Genomic DNA, 19789 nt, shown 5'->3' on the forward strand with positions numbered 1-19789 from the left:
TATCTCCCTGTTAGGAGAGCTAAGTGATGCCCTCGGAATTTGGCTTATATGCCAACCTCTTGCACAATACAGAGCAAAGATCAAATCCATGATGTTTCTTACTGCCGGAGCCCCTCCTAGGCCCAGGGGGGAAGTGCTGTGTGGCATTTCTGGAGGCTCCAGTTTACAAATGCTGTGGTCTTTGAAAGGTGGCATTTTAAAACTTTTCACACCAGACAAAACTAGTGCCTGGCTCACAGTTAAACCCACATGTGACTTGGTGCCTGCCTACCTGATCAGATAAGGTGGCAACGTACCCATCACCGTGGAGAAAGCATCCAGGTGCTCCAGCACAAAAGAGAAATCGGATTAATAACTTCCCAGTGGAAGCAAGGCAGCACATATGGCCTGTGGTTACAAGCTGCTCGGGGAAAAGAAGCCTTTAAGGTCCCGGTCCACCTGAGGAATACCCCGCAGCTCATTAGCCTGCCCTAGAAAGCCAGCACAGAGGGAGCTACCGTATGGCAGGGCCGTGCACAGGGGAAACGTAGCATGCCCTGAATTCTCACCAGCTTTTATTTGTATTAGGTGGGTCAAGCACATTCCTATGAATAACCCAACCTTTTCCTGAGTGGGAAAGAAAAACAGTAGAACAGTCTAAATACAGAGCAAGCTGCTGTCCACTGATTGGACAAGAGATGATTTTTTTTTCCTAACCTGGCTGACCTTGCTCAGCAGCATTCTTAAAGATCACTGCTATTTTCCTTGCCTGTTACCAGTCTACTGGGGTACTGGGACAAAGAGTCTTTTGTTCACCCTGATTAAAACAAAACTGGAAGTTAATTGGAAGCTGCATGGGAGGATAAAAGTGCTGCCTCAGCATTTGCTCAGCTTAAGCAAAATACGACACTCAACGTGGCTACAACAGGTACATGTAGCAACAGACAACCCCTTGTCCAACATTGCAAAGGGGAAAATTTAAACTATAATTTCCATTAGTTAAACTGATAAAATAATTTTAGTCTCTGAAAATGTTAGACATGTTAAAATATTCATTACAATTCAGATAGTACACATAGTTTCTTTTTTGTAAGAATTTATTTATTGTATTTGTAGGCCTGTTCTTATGTAGCCTGTATTGTTCTTCTATAATCCATTCATATTCCAGGATTATTTTGCCTCTCTTCTCCTAAGAAATCGTAAGCCAGCTCTGAGATATCAAAGGCTTTGTGAGTGTTTTCTGACGACAGCAGGTACTGAAGTGCACCATCATTCTCTCGGCTTTTTTTCAAAAAGTCAGCAATCGCCTTCCAGCGAGATGCTTCAGACTGTTCCTCAGCCCATTTGTACGCAGGGAGGAAAGGGGACTGGAGGAGAGGGAAGACAGAGTCGTGGTACACCAGGACAAACAGAGACTTCAGAAATTCTTGATCTCTCTGCAGAGAAGAGTATTTGAAAATACTTCAGTGCAAATATGCAGTTGCCAAGTGCTTCTACAGGAGTAGTGTACACAGGAAAAAAAAACCAGAAACACAAACAAATAAGAAAACTAACCCCCAGTTCCCAGGATAACAACGCGAAGAGATTTGACCTTCTAAATAAACATCAGTTAGCTCAGATAAGCCTCAAACTCACCACCAAGGACTATACTATATAAACTATAGATCTGCTCTCCAACCCACGTACTTTCCAAACGACAAAGAGCAGCGATATGCAGCCAAACGCTGCCAGTGTTACCACAAAACAGCAATCTGTACAATGTTCACTGAGAGCCCTTTGCTCATGGGGTATTTATATTTCTTCCTAAAAACACCAGTGTGTGACAGCTGTTGCCCACGGCCTCTGCAGGTACAGACTGGGACTGTTTGCCATGGCCGACAGGGAACTGCCACATCCTCCCTGCCTTGGAAACCCAAACCCCACTTGCTTCTTTACTGCTCTACGCAGAGAGTTGCAGCAATCCCACGCTCCTCGCAGCACGTGGGTCTTAGCAGGAGGTAGGTCCATGCCATAAGTACTGTTATTCCCGCTTTGACAGGATATTCTGTGTGTGGCAAGAATTACACCGTCCCCTGTAAAGGCCAGCTTGCAAAACCCAGAGGCTAAGAATCCACCTGCTCAATTATCAAACACTGAAAGATCCCAACCACTTTAACTAGACAAGATTTGCATGCCTCATTTGCCACATGTACACTAGAAAAACCCCTTCATGCAAGAAGGACACACACAGAGCACTGTCTCCCGGAAAATTCATTGACCACCAAGACTCTTCCAGAAATGTTCCAGAAACGTGAGCACTATGACTGGCATTGAACAGCTCACATTTCAGCAGGAGATTTAGCAGCTAAGCGTCACAGAACCATGCAAGAAGGAGTAAGAATTCGCCAGGCAGCAATCCTGCCATGGGAGTGGCACATGACAAATCAGGTAAAACTGGATGGTTCTGGGATACCAAGGAGTTACTAGTTCTTTGAGCAGATCGGCTTTCAATTTTGGATGAATGGCCTTGAAAAAGCAATTCTGACTCAACAGCATTCTGTTTTGTTTGCTTAAATGGGGACATCTCCTTGTGTATCTATTCAGTAGCAGGCACCATGAATGAAATATCCTGCTGCTGCTCCCAAGCAGTAAAGTGTCTTGGATCAAGAGCCAGTGCTTTTCTCATGCAGTTATCTACAGCTTCTCTTTGTCCAGAGGACAGGAGGTGGGACAAGGTACAGGTAAGCCTGGTGACATGAACAATTCAGTTCTTCTCCAGTTGTCTACACGCCAAAATGGGAGATTATAGCTGTCTGAGGTAGGGAGATTTGCAGAATTTCAAGGCAGACTGTGGGAGGACTGGATCTCAGAGGCTGGAGGAGAAAAGGTTATTTTGTGGACAGACATACATAGCCCCTTTTGTACCAGTGGAAAGCTTTTACCGGTCAACTATTGGAAGCACGTCATGAAAGGGAGCCACACTTTTGAATATGAACCTGTAATAGCTTCCCCACTAACAACCACATACAAACACTGAGACAAAAAGTTACAAGTGAATTTCATATTCCTCCTTCTCCTAGTTTACTGTTGTAAATATGGGTAAGAAATGTTAAGAACTGCATTTAGCGTATCTAAATGTTCTAAATAAATGTACAGTGAGAGGAAAAGTTAACCAGCAATAACACTGACAGAAAGCTTCCAGTTCAAATTAGATTGAATGTATGTCAAAGAAAAATGTGTGATTTATTACCTTCTCAGATCTCTTCAGCGTTCTTTCTCTGTCTGCCCAAGCGCTCTAAAATGAAATGAAATGTAAAATCAGACTAAGATTGTGGAGATCTAAAGCAATTCCATTACTTAGCTGCAAAAATCTCTCTCGCTACAATCCCACAGTAGTTTAAGCTCCTGTTGCAGTCCCACTTCTTTCCTTACACTCCTCATTCCTCCCTTGTGCCAGTTTAGCCATTCCGCCAAGTTTTACAGATGCAAGGATTTGGAGACTTGCAATTATCAGAGCCATATAAATGAAGTCAAGGGGATCCACCTTTCAGGGGAAAAAAAAAAAAAACAATCATAACTGAGGCTGATATTTTCCACCCTACAGGCATGGAGAAATACAGCCTAACCCCAAAGGCTGACAACTTCTAACTACTAGTAGTGTCCTCCAGGCAGAAGTAACTCAGCTGTTGTTGTCTGGTACTAGGACACCTGCAAGGCACTGTAGTGTAAATTTGGTCAGCACTGTCCTGCCAGTCAGAAGCTAAGTCAGCTCCTACCTGTCAGGAAAGCAGCACTGTCCTAGAAGCCAAAGATTCAGACAGCTAATCCACCTGAGCGCTCCTGCTGTGGCTACATGGCTAGCAGTGCTCAAACTAGCCCATTTAGGTCTTTGCATCCCTTCTGAATGTACTCAAGGGTTCTCTTGCAATTTTGAAGGCACTAAGACACGAGATCTGCATGTACTTGAAAACATTCATGACTCTTCTGCTGTTTGGCTTTTCCACTTTTTTTACAGGATAAAAAAAGCTTAAATTTTGCAAACTATCTGGAAATCCTGACGCATCAGATGTAATTGAATGCTACATAGACAACATACCCGAAGTGCATCCATCAGGTCTGGTTGATCCATGAGTTGAGGGAAAGTTGCTAAAATAGGATTACAGATTAAATCTGAAACAGAAGACAAACACATTGAAGGCTGAGGAAGAAACAGATGGTTTCTAAGGTATCAACACATCAAGGTATTCAGCACATCCTCTCCCCTCAGATTATTTCAAAGGGAAAATTAGCTGTAATAGTACTCCAGAGTAGCAGGGATGGTAGAAGAGCTCTCTAACTGCATTCTCTGACTGTAGCAAACTCTTGATGGCTGAGAGACAGTTAACCTGAGAGAGGAGGGACACAAAAAACAACTGCTGTCTTATCAGGAGAAGGCAGCAAGCAGGAGACCTTACTGCTTTAACCTAAGGGTAGATTGAGGTGTGTTTTCTCATTTCTGCACCTGTCTTTTTAATAAACATCTGAAATTGTGCTGCTTGATTTGGATGTTATGAATAAACACACTTTCATTCTACTTTAATCTGGCTTGTGTTGTGTGCGATTTTAAGATAACGGGGCAAGTGGCATAGTAAATTTACCAAATGGGGCACATCATCAAAGTACATAGGTCTCCTGCGTGCCTTTCAGGTTAGCTACCGGGTGATGGCTGGGTCTCCTGTTTGAGCTGAACAGACCTGCTCTGTCAATACCAGGCAGGGCAGAGCTGCCTCCCCATGACTGGCAGGAATCAAGGCTCTTGGTTACGAAGCACAGCAAATCTTGAGCCCCAGGGGTGCAGTGGTCCTCTCATTATTTTAGTTAATGAGAGTGTGGATAAGATTGTTAGCGTGCTACAAGTGACATACAGAGGAATTCTGGTTGAAGTATCTCTTGTGATGTTAAAAATTTAATGTACACTGTTGTTTCTTCATGTTGAAGTTGATGGAAAGTTTTGTAAATACTAACTAGTTACTAATAACAAAACATTTCACAGAAGCAAGCCAGAACTGATTGCTTTTGTGAAATATAACAGACATTTTAAGTTGCCTATTTCTAAATCAATAGTTCATTTTGAAACAAGAGAAATCTTCTTTTGTTACACCAGAAAGAAGTAGAAAATGGCTACCAGAACAACTTCTGAAATGCTGGGGTAAACCCTTTACGCCATTTCAAATCACGACTGAATCCAGATGGATGCAACTTAACTCCAGGAGAGGTCATCAGCCTGATCTATTGTCCTACATTATAAAGATCTAATCAAGTGAGTATGGCAGTTCTCAACTGGCCTTTATAAACTAAGCATTTTTGGTTTCTCTGTGGTAAGTTTATTAAATAAAGCATTAGTTTATTAAATGGTCTGACTTTCAAATACTGAAATTGGTATTCTCAGAATGTGTATTGAAGTTTAAGAAAATCAGGGAGTTCAGTTCTGAGCACCTTTGAAAGATGAACCTGTAATTCAGATGCCTAAATATGGCTAAAGATTGTAAGTTAAAAATGTTAGCAAGTGCATAAGCAGATTTACGATTCAGTCTGGAGAAGAAACAAAGGAGAAAGCACAAGAAAATTATTTTGCAATACAAATATAAGTTCACCTGTAGTACAGTAAAGAAATGTTAATTTTTCCATATTTCAAATGTGATTTTAAAATGGAGACTAAACTGTTACAGTTCTGTTGAAGGAAAGATGTGGAAGGAATAAGATACAGGGTTCCAAAATCAGAGCAAGATACCGACTTCTAAAACCAGAACTCTTCCGCTTCTGTCTCTCCCTGCTGCATTGGCCAATAAGTAAATAATGATTAAAAAGGAAAAACAAAAGAGGATGACTTAGCCTCAGTGACAAAAAGATCTGCCTAATCTCTTCTATAACTCATGAGAACACGCATACACTAGAAATGAATGAGTAAACCTGTGTGCATGTCTAATCTCTCATTGCATGGGTGGTGAAAAGGAAACATTTCTCTTCCAAATAATCCTTTACCTTTACTTGCTTTTTATTTATTTTTATTTATTTATAAATAACCCTTTACTTATTCACATAGACTTTTTTTTTAATGAGAATTTCACTGAAAACACTTAATAGTTCACAGAAACAAAACCATTCTTGTGGTTTTTGCATTCTGCCATGTGAACTGATGTCAAACAGGGCAAGACATTAGATGCGAGTTGAAATATTACTAGTTTGAAATGCAAACACACCGAGTGGGGTTATTCACTGCAAGATGTTGTTCCCTTTTAATAAAAGGGACAACAGCTTTCTATTTGTCCCCACAACATCTGCAGACTGAAAGTTAAACCACTGAAACCCTCTACACAGGGAGCATGACTTCCTAACCTTGTGAGATGGTCGGTCAGTGCCAGCAATACCAGGGAGTAAAATTCTACGAGTACCCTGTGTCAGTGAGTTGCTCCTGCAGACCCCTGCTTTCTCTTACAAATGGGAGACCAGATCTGGAGAGAGTGATTCTCTTTAGGAACCTGATCTTTCTCCAACACACTCTCCAATACAGAGTTCCTCACAACAGCAGTTCTTACCTGTGCTTTGCATGCTTATCCTGTCTTTCAGGAGTGCATCACCAAGTATTTGTCGATAAAATAGTAAGAGATGGATGTAGCACATACTGCCAATTAATGTTTCTGGTAGCAAACTATTGGGAAAAGAAACAACATGCAGTTGAGATTTTTATTCAAAACCGCTCCTACGAAGCATTGTTCACCAAAACTTGAGGGTAGTGATAGCTTCATGGAGATTATTATTAGCTCATATTGGCATCTCCATGAATCTCCATAAAACACACATGCATACTTACTTCAGGATGTCTTTCGACTGCATGCTTAATGACCGCAGTTTCACTAGAAGCACAGGCTGTTTCTTGAGTGTTATAAACTGATGAAAAACACCACTGCCTGCTTAAGAAATAAATGCCCAATACGAAATCAGTCATTTTGAAAGAACATTAAGAATTATATTACAAGAATGTACATTTAAATTTGGCAAGAGACATTTTGCTAAAACTGTAATGGTTTAAGGATGGTCTAAAACCGAGGAGGTATTGAACATCTGAAAATATGTCAACATTTGGTCTACATAAGCTATTATCTCTCTCTAGGATAGTGGATTCATAATACACGTGAAGTAACGTGGAGGAAGTGTCCAAACCCAAAAGGTAAAGGCCTTCTCTAGCTTGCAGAATGTGTCACTGGCAAACGGGTATTATTACAGCTTCCAGAGGAAAGCCATGGCGGCCCTTATTTAAAACACAAGTGGTCTATCATCTGAACCAACTCTTAGGGAAGCTTTATTCAACCCCGCAGGGAAGAACCAGTACAGATGTTCTGTAGCGTATTTATGCACATGTGGAACTTGTGCATAAGTGACATGGGATTGATGATGTGGGACTTGGGAACTCTTAGACCAGCGTTACTGCTGAGCGTTGTACCATCACCCCATAGGCAAGAAGCGTTAAGTGCAGATAAAGAAATAATGTAATACGTTTATCAGAAATAATCCTCAACCTGCAAACACTGGAAATTACAGAAACATTATCACTGGCAGACAGTTCTGAATGCCACCAGCCCTAACAATCAACTCTCTCATGCAAAATGAGAACACACAAAACAAAACCAGGCTGTGGTGACTGCATGCTAATGACAGCCCTGACTGAGCACTGCCTGTTGTACAATAGGTATAGCATTTGTTGTATCGTTTCATTTATATAACACTTATGAGAAATCACACCTCTTCTTGATATTGATGGGTCAACTTCAACGCCCCTCTCATAGGGAGTACCACCATTCAGTAGCAGCTCATACGTCCTGTGAAAGAGCAGCAGCATAGTTAAAATAAAAAGGATGTAAGGATGTGCGAGAACAGCACAATCGCTCTCCAAGAAAGAAAAAAAAAAACCCTGCTATCTCAAATAAACTGACACGGTGCTTGAGGTTATGACTAGTGTTTGATATGAAATGACTACACCTAACTAAGTAACCAAAACTCAAATGATAAATCTGAAACTTGTATTAAATTGGGAAGCTAGTTAATGATTTTAAAAGAAATTAGCAACACTGATTCTCTTCCACATGAGTCAAATATTTTTCTTAGATTAAATTTAGCAATTGTTTCACTAAAATGTATTTGAGGAGTCATCGCTTAGGTTATCAAATTTTAGATATGGAAAGTTTAAAATGTTGAAGAATAATGTAATCCCAGTTCTGTCAAGAGTAAGTCACTGTTGAAGCAAGCATGCAATTTCACTCTCTAGATACTATGTTCAACTTAATGGAATAGAAAAACAATGTTAGAGAGCAGATTTAGAAGAGATTTAGAGACTTATAGAAGAGTAGAAGTCTCCCATGGGGGTTTTTTTGCCCTGTAATTCAAATATCTTCAGGATACCCATATATATCTATCTCTATATTTGGTAAAAAACAAGTATTGCCAGTCTGATGTACAATGACTTATTTCTGTAAATTAACAGAAAGCTTTCCTATATTTTATTAAATAGAAATATGTACATTTTGTTATTCTTTAAGATTGTTGGACCCATCAACTAATCACAAATCAGCTGCAAAATATAAGCTTATTCACATGCTCCAAATGAATGATAAGGGATTAACTCAGAACAACTCTCTCCTGCTTCCAAGTCTGATAAACCAATCTCCTAATTTTCAAATGGGAAAGGGATATACAGCAAAGTGCACATAAGGAGGCCAGAACTAAAAAGGAGATTGTCACCTTCAATTTAGGTAATGATTCTATTGTGTATAAACAGAACTCTAAATAACTCCCTGCTAACTCAAACATTTCCATAATTTTAAAATTCCACTGAAGAATATCTTTAAACACATAATAACTTGCAACATTTCAAACCTGAATGCTGGGTCCAGGGAGCACTTTTCCCACACAAACTTAGTAGAACGTACGCTGGGTGTGAAAGCAGGACCAGCATTCTCACTGAAAGACCCAGTACATTAGACTGGATTATGCCTGCCCCTATAAGTGTGTAAGTATGAAATATGAACTTTACTCCTAGCCTAAAATATATTTATATACATACATATATAAATACAGAAAGAGAGAAAGGAAAACATAATAAACTTACTTGGGAGGAACAGGCATTCCATTAGAAGTAAAAAGCTTCAGAAATGCCCAGCCACAGCTTAGCTCTCCTCTTTCACCTGTTGACTAGAAAAAAAAAGAGAAATGTAAATAACTTGAGCAGCTAAACCAGAATTAGTAACTGAACCAAACAATTACTTAGAATAATCGCATTAAAATGGTAAAAGCCACAGATTTGTGGTAAGCAAACATTGACTATGTCACATTCACAGGTGTTTGAAGACATTTACCAAGCAGCACACACAGTTATGCTGAAGTTGATCATCCATGAACATATTTAAGAGACAAGGATTTATGAAGCCAAAGAATACATATTTAAGGGAAACCTAAGTATATCAAGCTCCTGAAAAAGAAGAAATGCACAGACACAAAAGGTAAAAACCCCCAAACCTGCACTGATGCTCTAAAGAACGCAGGACAGAAAGAAGGAGGGGAAAAAAATATACCCAGACGATTTACCTGTCTGATTCCAGAGTCAACAGTTTCCAAGCCAGTGACCCTGTGCATCAGAAGGCTTTACGCATAGTACCAGACCCAGTGCCTGGGAAAGGGAGCTAGCTGATCCTGTGCACCAGCCCATCCGTTTCCAGACCCCAAAAGCACTAACAACAGGTAGGAATTTGCAAACGCTCCAGCCTTTATTTAAACTTACAGTGTAAATAGAAGCAGACGACTTTGCATAATCTTGACAACGCCAGTTAGCGTAAGGAGGGCCATTATGCCCCATTAGGTCTCAGTGAACCATTACTTAGCAACGTGCTGTTCATCACCAGGACTTACATAGTCCAATTCCCTACAGATGTACACTTATCCATCATATACTCCACATCTCCATAGGCGCTACACTCTTGCACCCTAAGTTCATACAGGTGTTAGAGAAAGAGAAAATGCAGCGATACACCCCTTTGCAATTTCTCTGTGCATCTTTTCAGAATTGTTGCCCACCATTTAATACCCTGCTTGCTAACTGTTAACTTTCCATCTTTCACCCATGATTTATTTGATTTCCAAGATTCATCTAAGGAAGATTGTGACCTTAATGAAAATGTAAGTAGCATGTAAATGCCACTTAATGTAAATGTAAGAGGCAGCAAGACTCAAGTCAGTCTTGTAGACAAAATGGCTGAGATCTTTCAGAACAGTGAAAGAAAAAAGCCACTGTATCCTCCAAATATTAGTGTTTCTTATGCTCCTGCATGCATCCGCCTTCTATTACAGTAGTTCTTACGGGCTTTACCATCTGTTGTGTCACTACCCGCTGTCCTTTGCGGAAGCATATCCTACATGGGTAGGATATATGTGTATCAATCACAGATAGAAACCAGTGTCCATACTATTTAAACAGTTAAAAATGTAGTTTTCAAACTATATAGCACAGTAGTCTGAAACAAATGACAAAAAGATAGAAAAACAACACAGGAGCGAAAAGAGAATTGGTCCTTTGCGATCACATTATGTGAGATTTTTGGCAGACCAACAGAAATTATTTCAGTGTTAAAGATACATGCATGTCCACTAGTCAGAAAGTCTTTCATTCTCTAACCGCTGACTAGAACTAAAAGTTCCAAACCCCAACATCTCTCTCCTCCCTCCCAGAAGCCAAAAGGAAGACAATCTTATAGTAAGCTAGGAAAAGTTCAGCTAAATTTCCATGCGGATCTCAGAGTTTTCTGCTGGGATACTACGGCTTAACATCAAATATGGGACAGCAGGTTCACTTTATAAATCTGTGCTTGGAATGATATATACTGCAACTTTACACACTTACATTGCGAATATAAGTGATGCCAAGTTCAAATAATACACCGATGTCTGAAGACAGAGAGTTGGACCTGACAAAACAGTCACCATCGAGCAAACTGGGTAAAATGCCTGTTACCTAATACAGAGAGGGAGGGGGAAAGGTGAATAAGGTGAACATACCTATTAAAAAAAACTCTGATTTTTAAAGGCCATCGAACGCATCCCTCACATCAGATCTCAGACCCAATCCCATTGCACATAAAAGAAATTGCCAAGTAGAGAAACAATTTCAGTTGAAACCTTGCTCCTCTCATTCTTTATCTTGCCATGAAACACAGCTGTGCTACCAAGGTACACTTTTTGTGTGTGACGACAAGCTGTTAAAGCATTTTAGACGTCAAAAAGCACCTAATTCCCTCCAAGAACACAGGAACAACTGGGGTAAAACATGTCAATGCAACTGTGAGCATGGCACCTGGAACATGGAAGCATTTTTTACTGAAATTGAAGCAAAAGCTCACATACGAAGAGGCTAGTGTCTTCTCTTTTCCATGAGCACCACGTAGCATGCGCCTGATATCAATTCAAAGCTAACCAGTGCCACGGGCTGGATCACCAGTCCCTTCTGCTGCTTTTCCTACCCTCCAACTCTTCTCTCCAAAGTGTTTTTGCTAGAACACTTGGTTTCATTTTAATTCATGCACTTCAGCAAGTCTTTTCTCTTCTGCATGTTCATTTTGGTTGCAATACATTTTATTTCAACACAAATGCCAGAAGTAACAGATGCTGTAAATAGATGGTTACTGGCTATGTCACTCCCTGAGCAAGATACCTACCCTTGGAGAAAAGGTCCATGTTTGAGGATTTTTAGGCTGCCATGTAGCTCTCACTGTGTGAATGTTACTCAGCACCTAAAATATTACAAGTGGTAAAAAAAGCTAAGACAAGTTTTTTGGAAAGCTATGGAGCTTTAAGAAAATGCAGTATTATCCCCAATTAATCCAACACTCTGCACACAACAAAGATAAAATTGCTTTTCAACTTTATCAGATGATTTCAGTTTAAAGGACTACAGAGGAAGTTTTCTCTGAAGCCACAAAGCGCTTTCCAACCATCCTGGCTTCACATACACCAGTAATATTCCCTTTGCCCCCAGGAGCACAGTGCAGCAGGAAGAAAACTGCCAGATCTTCAGCGTTAGATTCTCTTGTAAAAAGCTGCTCTACACATATGCACAAAGGAGCACAGAGGATCAATGGCGGGTGGGAGAATCTTAATATGACCCTGACCCAGCTATTCCCAGGCCCATCACAGGAGAGATCAGCCCAGCCCAGAAAAGGCTCATCTCCGCAAACATAAAGGAGCAAAGAGGCACAATGGCAGGTGGGGGAACCAAAATTATGGAGAAATGGAGCTCCCACCCCAGCCCCTCCCAGGGCCATCCAGAACAGCCCTCAGCCCCAGGGGCCGGGTGTGACTCCAATCGCGATGAATCAAGAGGAGCGGCTCGCTGGATCACCTGACAGACTGAAAGGGGTTACTGCTTAGGGGTATGAGACACTGCCTGCAGGGGAAGAGCATTTTGGGACCGCCTTGACTTACTATGGGGTGTTCAGGGGAGAAACCAATGGCAGAAAAAGGGGGGGATCAAGGTGCTTTGTGAAGTAACAAGAGGGGGGAAATAGAGAGATAAGTATGCATGTCTGGCCGTGCCTGGCACCTGATCAGTGCAGTCTGGCCTGTTTTCTCATTAGACTCCATTTATAACTATTTTTCTGGGTGAAGGGGCTCTCTATTCTGAATGCATGAGTGTGTATGTCTAGGTACCAGCAGCTGGCGAGACCACAGGTCACTGGGAGCCTACCTGTCTGTGGTGTCTGCAACTGGAGAGAGTGAGGGTATGTCAGCATGTGATCGCAGGTGAGTATCAAGCCAGACTAATGGGAGAGCAAGTTAAACGGCTTGGCAGGCAGGTGTGTGTGTGTCTCTCTTCAAGTGAGACAACTGGAGGAGTTGGCTATACCGGAGGGACCGGAGCATGAAAGATCTACGACCCCTCAAGATTTTTTTTTGATAGCCAAACAACTTACCCGACTGCCATCAAACAGACAGAGTCGAACATGTCTACTGAGAACCTGTATACTGACTCCTGGGAGAGGAATCATTTTACAGCTACATAAAGTTACAATCAGGGATACTCGAGTTGGTCTAGGATAGATCTGAAATATAGACGACAGAAGAAGGATTAAATCTACAGGCTGCTCCTGAATGTGGTACCAGTTTGTTTTTATTTACTGAGATGATAGAGTATGGTGTTCCCTAGACCAGATTCTTCTAACCACAAAGCTTGTGTAGTATTAGCAGCAGCAACAACAAAATTTCTTCGTAAGCCTTTAGCTCTCTTCTAAGGAGATTGCTACAAATGTTTTAACATCACAGCTAGAAGGTCCTGTCAAAGTTTGAGAAGAATGAAATACTCTAAAAATGGTGGAGATGAAGACATAATCAGTAGCCAAAATGAAAGAAGACAAACTAAATTTGTGATTTCACAGTGCCTAGCAGAAGTATGTGGTTTAAAAATTTTCAAATTAGTCACCCATGCAGATCTGCTCCACCCCAGACAAGGACAGAACCCACAAACTTAAGATGAAACATGACTCTTAAAAGATACCCAACATGACAACTTGGACCGATTTTTTGCCTGTTAGAGAGTAGGATGTGATAACATCTACTGCCTAAGGAGTCTGGATTGACTTCAAAATCCATCACCTGTTTCACAGCACCATTTACCCACCAGCACGACATATTGCTAGCAATTCACATCTACCCTGCCATTTCTCCCAAACCAAAAGCACCATGTCTTTCTTACCAGTAATACTCACAGTATTTTTTTCAGAGTTCCACACCAAGTCCTTGAAAGCCAGCTGTGATGGAGTAAGTTCAGGCTGCAAAAAGTAACTTGCTCGAAACTGACTGCCTACAAAAAGAGTAATTTTTAAAATTTTTATAATCTTATTGCCACAAAATGAACGACACCCAAAATTCAGATGTGGTTAAAGTCCATTTGAATATTTGACTGGTCCAAACAAAACTATGGAGGTATCCTCTACAAGCACCCTTTAAAAAGCGTACTTTTACTATTTGTAAAAGTCTAAGTGTTCTGCAGTATTTCATTCCAGAAGCACAGGAATTTAAATAACAAAAAGAGCTATTGACTTGAAACAGTTTTAAACAAAAGACTAAGAAAATACCGGATGTGAAGAGACTCCAAAAGATCTCTGAGAAAAAGGGAAGATTAAAAAAATCACGATTTTCTGCAATGTCAACAGGAAGTATCTTGCAAAGAGGAAAATCTTTGAACTCATTAGGAAATTTGTCTTTGCCTTCATGTGGCCAGGATTTCACACAGATAAATTAAAACTTAATTGAAGCAGAAAAAAAAGCCTTTTCTACATTATTTGATGGGTCAATATAGCCTGCACAGATCACCAATTATAATTAAGCAATACTGAATTCAGTCCAATAGGCTAATAACCAGGATAGGAAACTCAGCACAGACACTTGAGAATCCTGCACTGCAATTACGGTGAGAAAACCTTACCTTCTTCTAAGAGCTGGAAAAGCGTGGATAGGCGGAATCCTGCAGGAACTGCTCCTGTGGTTGCCAGTACCTCTACTGTGTCATTCTATTACAAACAAAACAAAACAAAAAAGAATATTAGTATTCCTGCTATTTAACAGCTAATTCTAATTTAGAACTCTCACACAACCGGTATCAGAGACCTGGGGCATCAGAAATCTCTTCTCATCTGAAGCTAGTCTGGCCCATCCTCAGGAACTTTTACTTTGTTTCATGTATAAACCCAGCCAGACTCCCCTTTTGTTAAACCCCTCTTCCATTTCAAAGCAGCAGCAGAGCAGCCAGTTACAGAACAAAACCACACTCATGAAAAAGAAATGGTATAGTACTACTACAAAAGACATCTTAATTGCATCTTCATTCAACCTCATGGGCTGGGCTGCAGCCTATTTCTAAAGCATTAGAGAACATTTTTGTAGCATTTCTTGTTACAAAAAAACAAAACAGAGATGTTGATTAAAAACACTGGTCTGGAATCTGAGAAACAGTGTTTGGTAAAAGGCAAACCTTGTCTACAAAATAATTAACATTATGGTAGATAAAGTTGCTATGTAAGGTATACATCTACCTCTGCGATAGCTCTTCTTACAGCACTCCAATGAGAATCTGTTCTGGAAGAAAAATAATGTATTTTTTATAATGTATCATCCTCGTGTGGATAAAACTTTAAACACTAAATATTGTCTTGTTTTCAAATAGCAGCAGCATAATACCCATATCTATCTGAGATACTAATAATGACATATTTCCAGCCGCTAAGACTAAGTACTAGACTGTCTCATGAGCTGGAACAGAACTCAATTTAAAAAAAAAGACTAAGAAAATACGGGATGTGTAATATACTCGGTGAAGAGACTCCAAAAGATCTCCAAGAAAAAGGGAAGATTAAAAAAAAAATAATGATTTCCTGCAATATCAACAGGAAGTATCTTCCAAAGAGGAAAATCTTTGGAAAACAAAGCAAAATTCCCCAAGAAACCTACTGAAGTAAGTGTGTCTGCAAATTGAAAAAAAAGCAAGTGACTGCTGTACTGAAAAGTGCAAAGAACCAAATACCCTTGTGAGGTATTCTCACTGTAAGAAGTGTACTGCCAGATTTAAGGAAGAGGAGGAATAATTTTATCCTTACTTGCTTTCACATCACTCCATTTACCTTTTTTTAATTTCAGTTCCATCTGCTGTTTCATCCTCCACCTCTATGTGTTCTTCACTTTGTTCTTGGCTTTCACCATCTTCATTATGGACCTGTAATTCAGATTTAAAGTGGCAAAGTGCTTGTTTTCTGCACAGTTCTGTTCTTATTTCTGCTTTCTCTAACCATAGCACATGTTAATGGTTTAGAAGAGGAGACTTTTTTGTCTGTGATGTATGACTCCAGACTACTGTAACTGCAGAACACTGCCTTCAGTTCTGCAGCTACAGCAAGGGATTGGAGCATTCCTGTAAGTAAGCAAGAGAATGCATTTGCAAAATGGACTCTTTAGAAAGAGAAATACATCAGTATCCTGAAGTGAAAAGCTAGCTACTCAACATCCTCTTTAGTTACTTTGTGAAAAGCTGTGTTCCACGAGGTGAAGGTTGGACTAACAGGACTCACTCAATCCAAACTCTGTACCCACATTTAAATGTTCACCACAATTGTACACTGGATATATAGGTGCATAAGTACATAAACTAACATGTGTAAGCGACTTTAAAAATGAAAAAAAAAAGTTACAAAGCTTTAAAATCTGTTGAATTACAAGATACTCCAACATTTACATGGACTCACATTTCATATAAATTACTGAAAGCACAAATTAGTCCATTGCAGCTTGGACTTGACCTTTAGTGACAAAGATTATGCTTTTCATATTCAAGAAACTTTTCTGCATTTATATGTCATGTCTTCCTAAGGCACAAAGATACTGCTTTCGCTAGTGATCTCCACACACATGCATACAAATACGGTGTTATTTCCAAATAACTGGCAAAACACTGCTGTGTGTCCCCGTTTAAGCACTGTGACTAATTTTATGCAGTTATATCATCATTAATATACATAAAGTAACAGAGGTGAGACTAAAACAGAAGATGATTGCAGCACACTAACCGCAAGATAGGTTCTAGGAACGAGGCCTCTCTCCCCTTTTGAGTTTTCGGCTACCCACCAGCCATCTGCCTTCTTGTCATGTATAAGTAGGACTTCACCTTTCTTTGCCATTAGAAGGAGAGACAAAGACAAAAGACAACCAAATATTTCAAAACATCTCCAGGCACAATTAAAAAACCAACAAACATGAAAGCTTAATTTTTCCCACAACAGAGGTCACAGAATACCGCAACAGACCTTGCCACTACAGAAGGTGGCAAAAGGACACTGGACTCCACCAAGCCAAATGTACACTGGGAAAAGCCATTTCCCCCTGAATCCTGCAAGGAACCGGCTGAATCCCAGATGCATAGGATTTAATCATAGTCATTGCTTAATACAGAGTGATCTGCAGGAGACATATTTACCGTAAATGTGAGATCCCCCTCCTGCTGTGCATTAAAGTTTCCAACTGCAATACATTCTTTAACATTTGGATCATCCAACAATTTATCCTCATCATCATCATCTGTGTCTCCACTGTCTTCCTCCTCACTACTATCTTCATCTTCGCTCTCGTCATCATCTTTATTTTCACCTTCTGTTTGAGCATCTTTCTGATATTCCTCATCCCTACCCAAAATAAATAAAACTTTTTTTTTTTATTATTTTAACAAAACTTCTTGAAATTTCTGTAAAGCCTTGCAATATGGGCTTCTCTGCAAGGACATTCTCCAGATACAGAATTTTCGTTTCTGTGTTTCACAATCTGTCCTGATCCGAGAAAATTCCAAAATGCCAATGGCAATTCCTCCCTAAGGGCACAGACCACATTGCATCCTCTCCTCTCAACAGACACATTACATTTCAGCCATTAACCAGCACCCTTAGAAAATTCCAGCAAGTCCTTCTTGATTGTATCAAGAAAACAAGCCCCATAAGAGCTGGCTCTTCAGTACTTCTTTTTTAACTGTATGTTAAGATAATAAAAGGGATGAGCTAACAATTTTTCAGGGTCCTTTCCAACCGTACATGTACAATTCTATGAAAGTGCAGATTGTATTTGTTTAAGCTACTTACACTGCATAATTCGTAGTCACATTACCCTGATCCAACACAAGAACAAGTTTCTGCAGCTGCTGAGAGAGTTTTAGCAATAGCTTTTCTTGTTCTTCTTTCCTCTGATTATAATTCCCCACAGGCGCAGGCTCATCAGCCTGAGAAAGAAGAACACAACAAATTGCTCAAAGAATCCAAGTTAAAGTTCCCCTATTAGGTTAGTTTTCCAGATATGTCTTACAAACTTTCACCTTCCTGGTCTGCTGTCACTCCCCGTTTAGTGACATCTTTCTTGCCCTTTTATGCTGCCAAAGTGAAATTTTGTGTTAAATTTCAAATCAGCATTCTCCGCTTCCAATATGATGCTTTGGGTTGATAAACATTTTATAATGTATTAGATTGATAAAGATCTTAAGAACAGAATTTCTACGTAATAAAGCATGAAAAATGTGCTTTTAAATTATATAAATGGATTTCAGAGATCCCAGTTGGGGGTTCTGCAGTGCTAGGCATTGCTCTTGAGGCATCTTAAATCAAAGGAGGCTGGTGTTCTGTGAACACTCACCGTGATGCATTTTGGAGAAAACCATTAACAAATTTGTCCCCATACTTACTTTTCTCAAACTATGAAGAGCATTTGTATTCTCATCCACCAACTTCTTCAGCTGCATACATCTGCATTGAAAGACAGACAGACAGATAGCTAGCGTTTTCCTAAAAGCTGGAGAGATGGATGACGCAAATGATGCGTGCTTACTGAAACTTGTGAATTTTGATCCTCAGACCCTCGCGCAGCTGTGTGTGTATGCAGCTTGACAAATACCAATACGAGCCCAAACGGCAGCTTAGTTGATCATTACCTGCGATGTGCAAGTTCCCACTTAAAACTACCTCAGCCCTTGAGGGCTGGGAAGCAGCTACCGTGTTGCTTCTGCCTGGAAAACAGATGAGTAAGAAGGGGCAGGGAAGAGATCGGTACAATTAGGAGGAAAATGGAAGTTGTACAGGGAATCGTCTGCTCCGAAGGTGCACAAGTGGCAGGAATGGAGCGAATCTGCCAGGGGGCTTTGCTCAGAGCAACCAGGAGATGGTTCGTTCCACCACACAGAGTTAAGCCAAGCAGCTCCTGGCCACAGAGCGCTACTGAAGTTAAGAGGGGATAAAGGCCGAGGGCAGGGCACGGCCTCCACCTCCTCACGCACGGAACGCGCCGTAGCGGCCTGCCGCGTCCCCCGGAGTGGGCAGGAGCCGGGCGGTGGGACAGCGCCTCACCTCTGCGAAAGGGCCGTCCGCTGCCCGGGGGCCGGGGCCGCGCTCTCCGCCCGCAGCGCCTCCACCTGCAACACAGGACAGGCGCCGTCAGCCGCCGGCGGAGCCCGGCCGGGCCGCGCCGTGCCGCACCGCACCCCGAGCCAGCCGTCCACCCCGGTACCTGCGCCTGTAGCTCCCGGCTCCGCCGCTGCACCCGCTGTAGAGGGCTCCGCGCCCGCCGCCCCGACATGGTCGCTAGGCAACGGGCGCTGCGACGCTGCGAGATGCCGTCACTTCCGGGCCGCGCGGCACGCTGGGAGTCGTAGGCGCCGCGGCCCCCCGCCTGAGGGAGAATTGGCGGAGGCCGCCCCCGGGGATCGCCAAGCCCGGGCTGGCCGCGCTCGGGGCTGCCCCGCCGCACCCCGCTTTGGGCTATAAGTCAGAGCCAGAAGGGCCTTACGCAGGCCTGGCCCACCAGCCAAGGGCATCACTGCTGGCCAGGCAGGCCTGGCCTGGGGACTGACAGATGGCCGGCCTGCAGCCACCCTGCAGGGCAGTCCTGTGCCTGCCCTCCCCAGGGCAACCCGTAAGGCTGTGGTATGTCAGCTTCTAGCTCGTGCTGAAAAGTGTACACGAGTGCATGCTCAGCACTTCCTGGTAATTGCTCCCCTCACCCCGACAAAATGGCACCCAGACAAGGCCATGACCTGGCATCAGGAGCTGCACAGAACCCCCCTTTTAACAGCCTGCCAGTCTTGAGGTTAGTAACACCAGAAGACACACCGCACAAAGGTACAACACTTCGCTGGTAAAGTAGCTACAGCTTGGACCGCACAGGTGTGGTTTGAACCACACACTCCCAGGAACTGCAGCTCTGCTCAACCTGGGCGGTGAATCCCATGGGGTAC

General features: G+C 41.7%; 1 protein-coding gene across 1 annotated transcript; it reads right to left on the reverse strand.

The window, feature by feature from the left end:
• Positions 1 to 1136: 1136 nt before the first annotated feature.
• NPHP1 (nephrocystin 1) lies at positions 1137 to 19131 on the reverse strand (the record flags this gene model as incomplete). Its single annotated transcript, XM_081998384.1, has 20 exons — positions 1137 to 1415; positions 3209 to 3253; positions 4055 to 4128; positions 6534 to 6646; positions 6809 to 6908; positions 7738 to 7814; positions 9101 to 9183; positions 10886 to 10996; positions 11697 to 11771; positions 12951 to 13079; positions 13743 to 13837; positions 14462 to 14546; positions 15069 to 15111; positions 15654 to 15745; positions 16593 to 16694; positions 17000 to 17204; positions 17652 to 17788; positions 18245 to 18305; positions 18903 to 18967; positions 19063 to 19131. 20 exons carry the CDS (start codon positions 19129 to 19131, stop codon positions 1137 to 1139), a joined length of 2040 nt encoding a protein of 679 aa, XP_081854510.1.
• Positions 19132 to 19789: the final 658 nt, after the last annotated feature.

The sequence above is a fragment of the Phaethon aethereus genome, assembly GCF_964289735.1.
Source record: "Phaethon aethereus genome assembly, chromosome: 3".
Taxonomy (NCBI): domain Eukaryota; kingdom Metazoa; phylum Chordata; class Aves; order Phaethontiformes; family Phaethontidae; genus Phaethon; species Phaethon aethereus.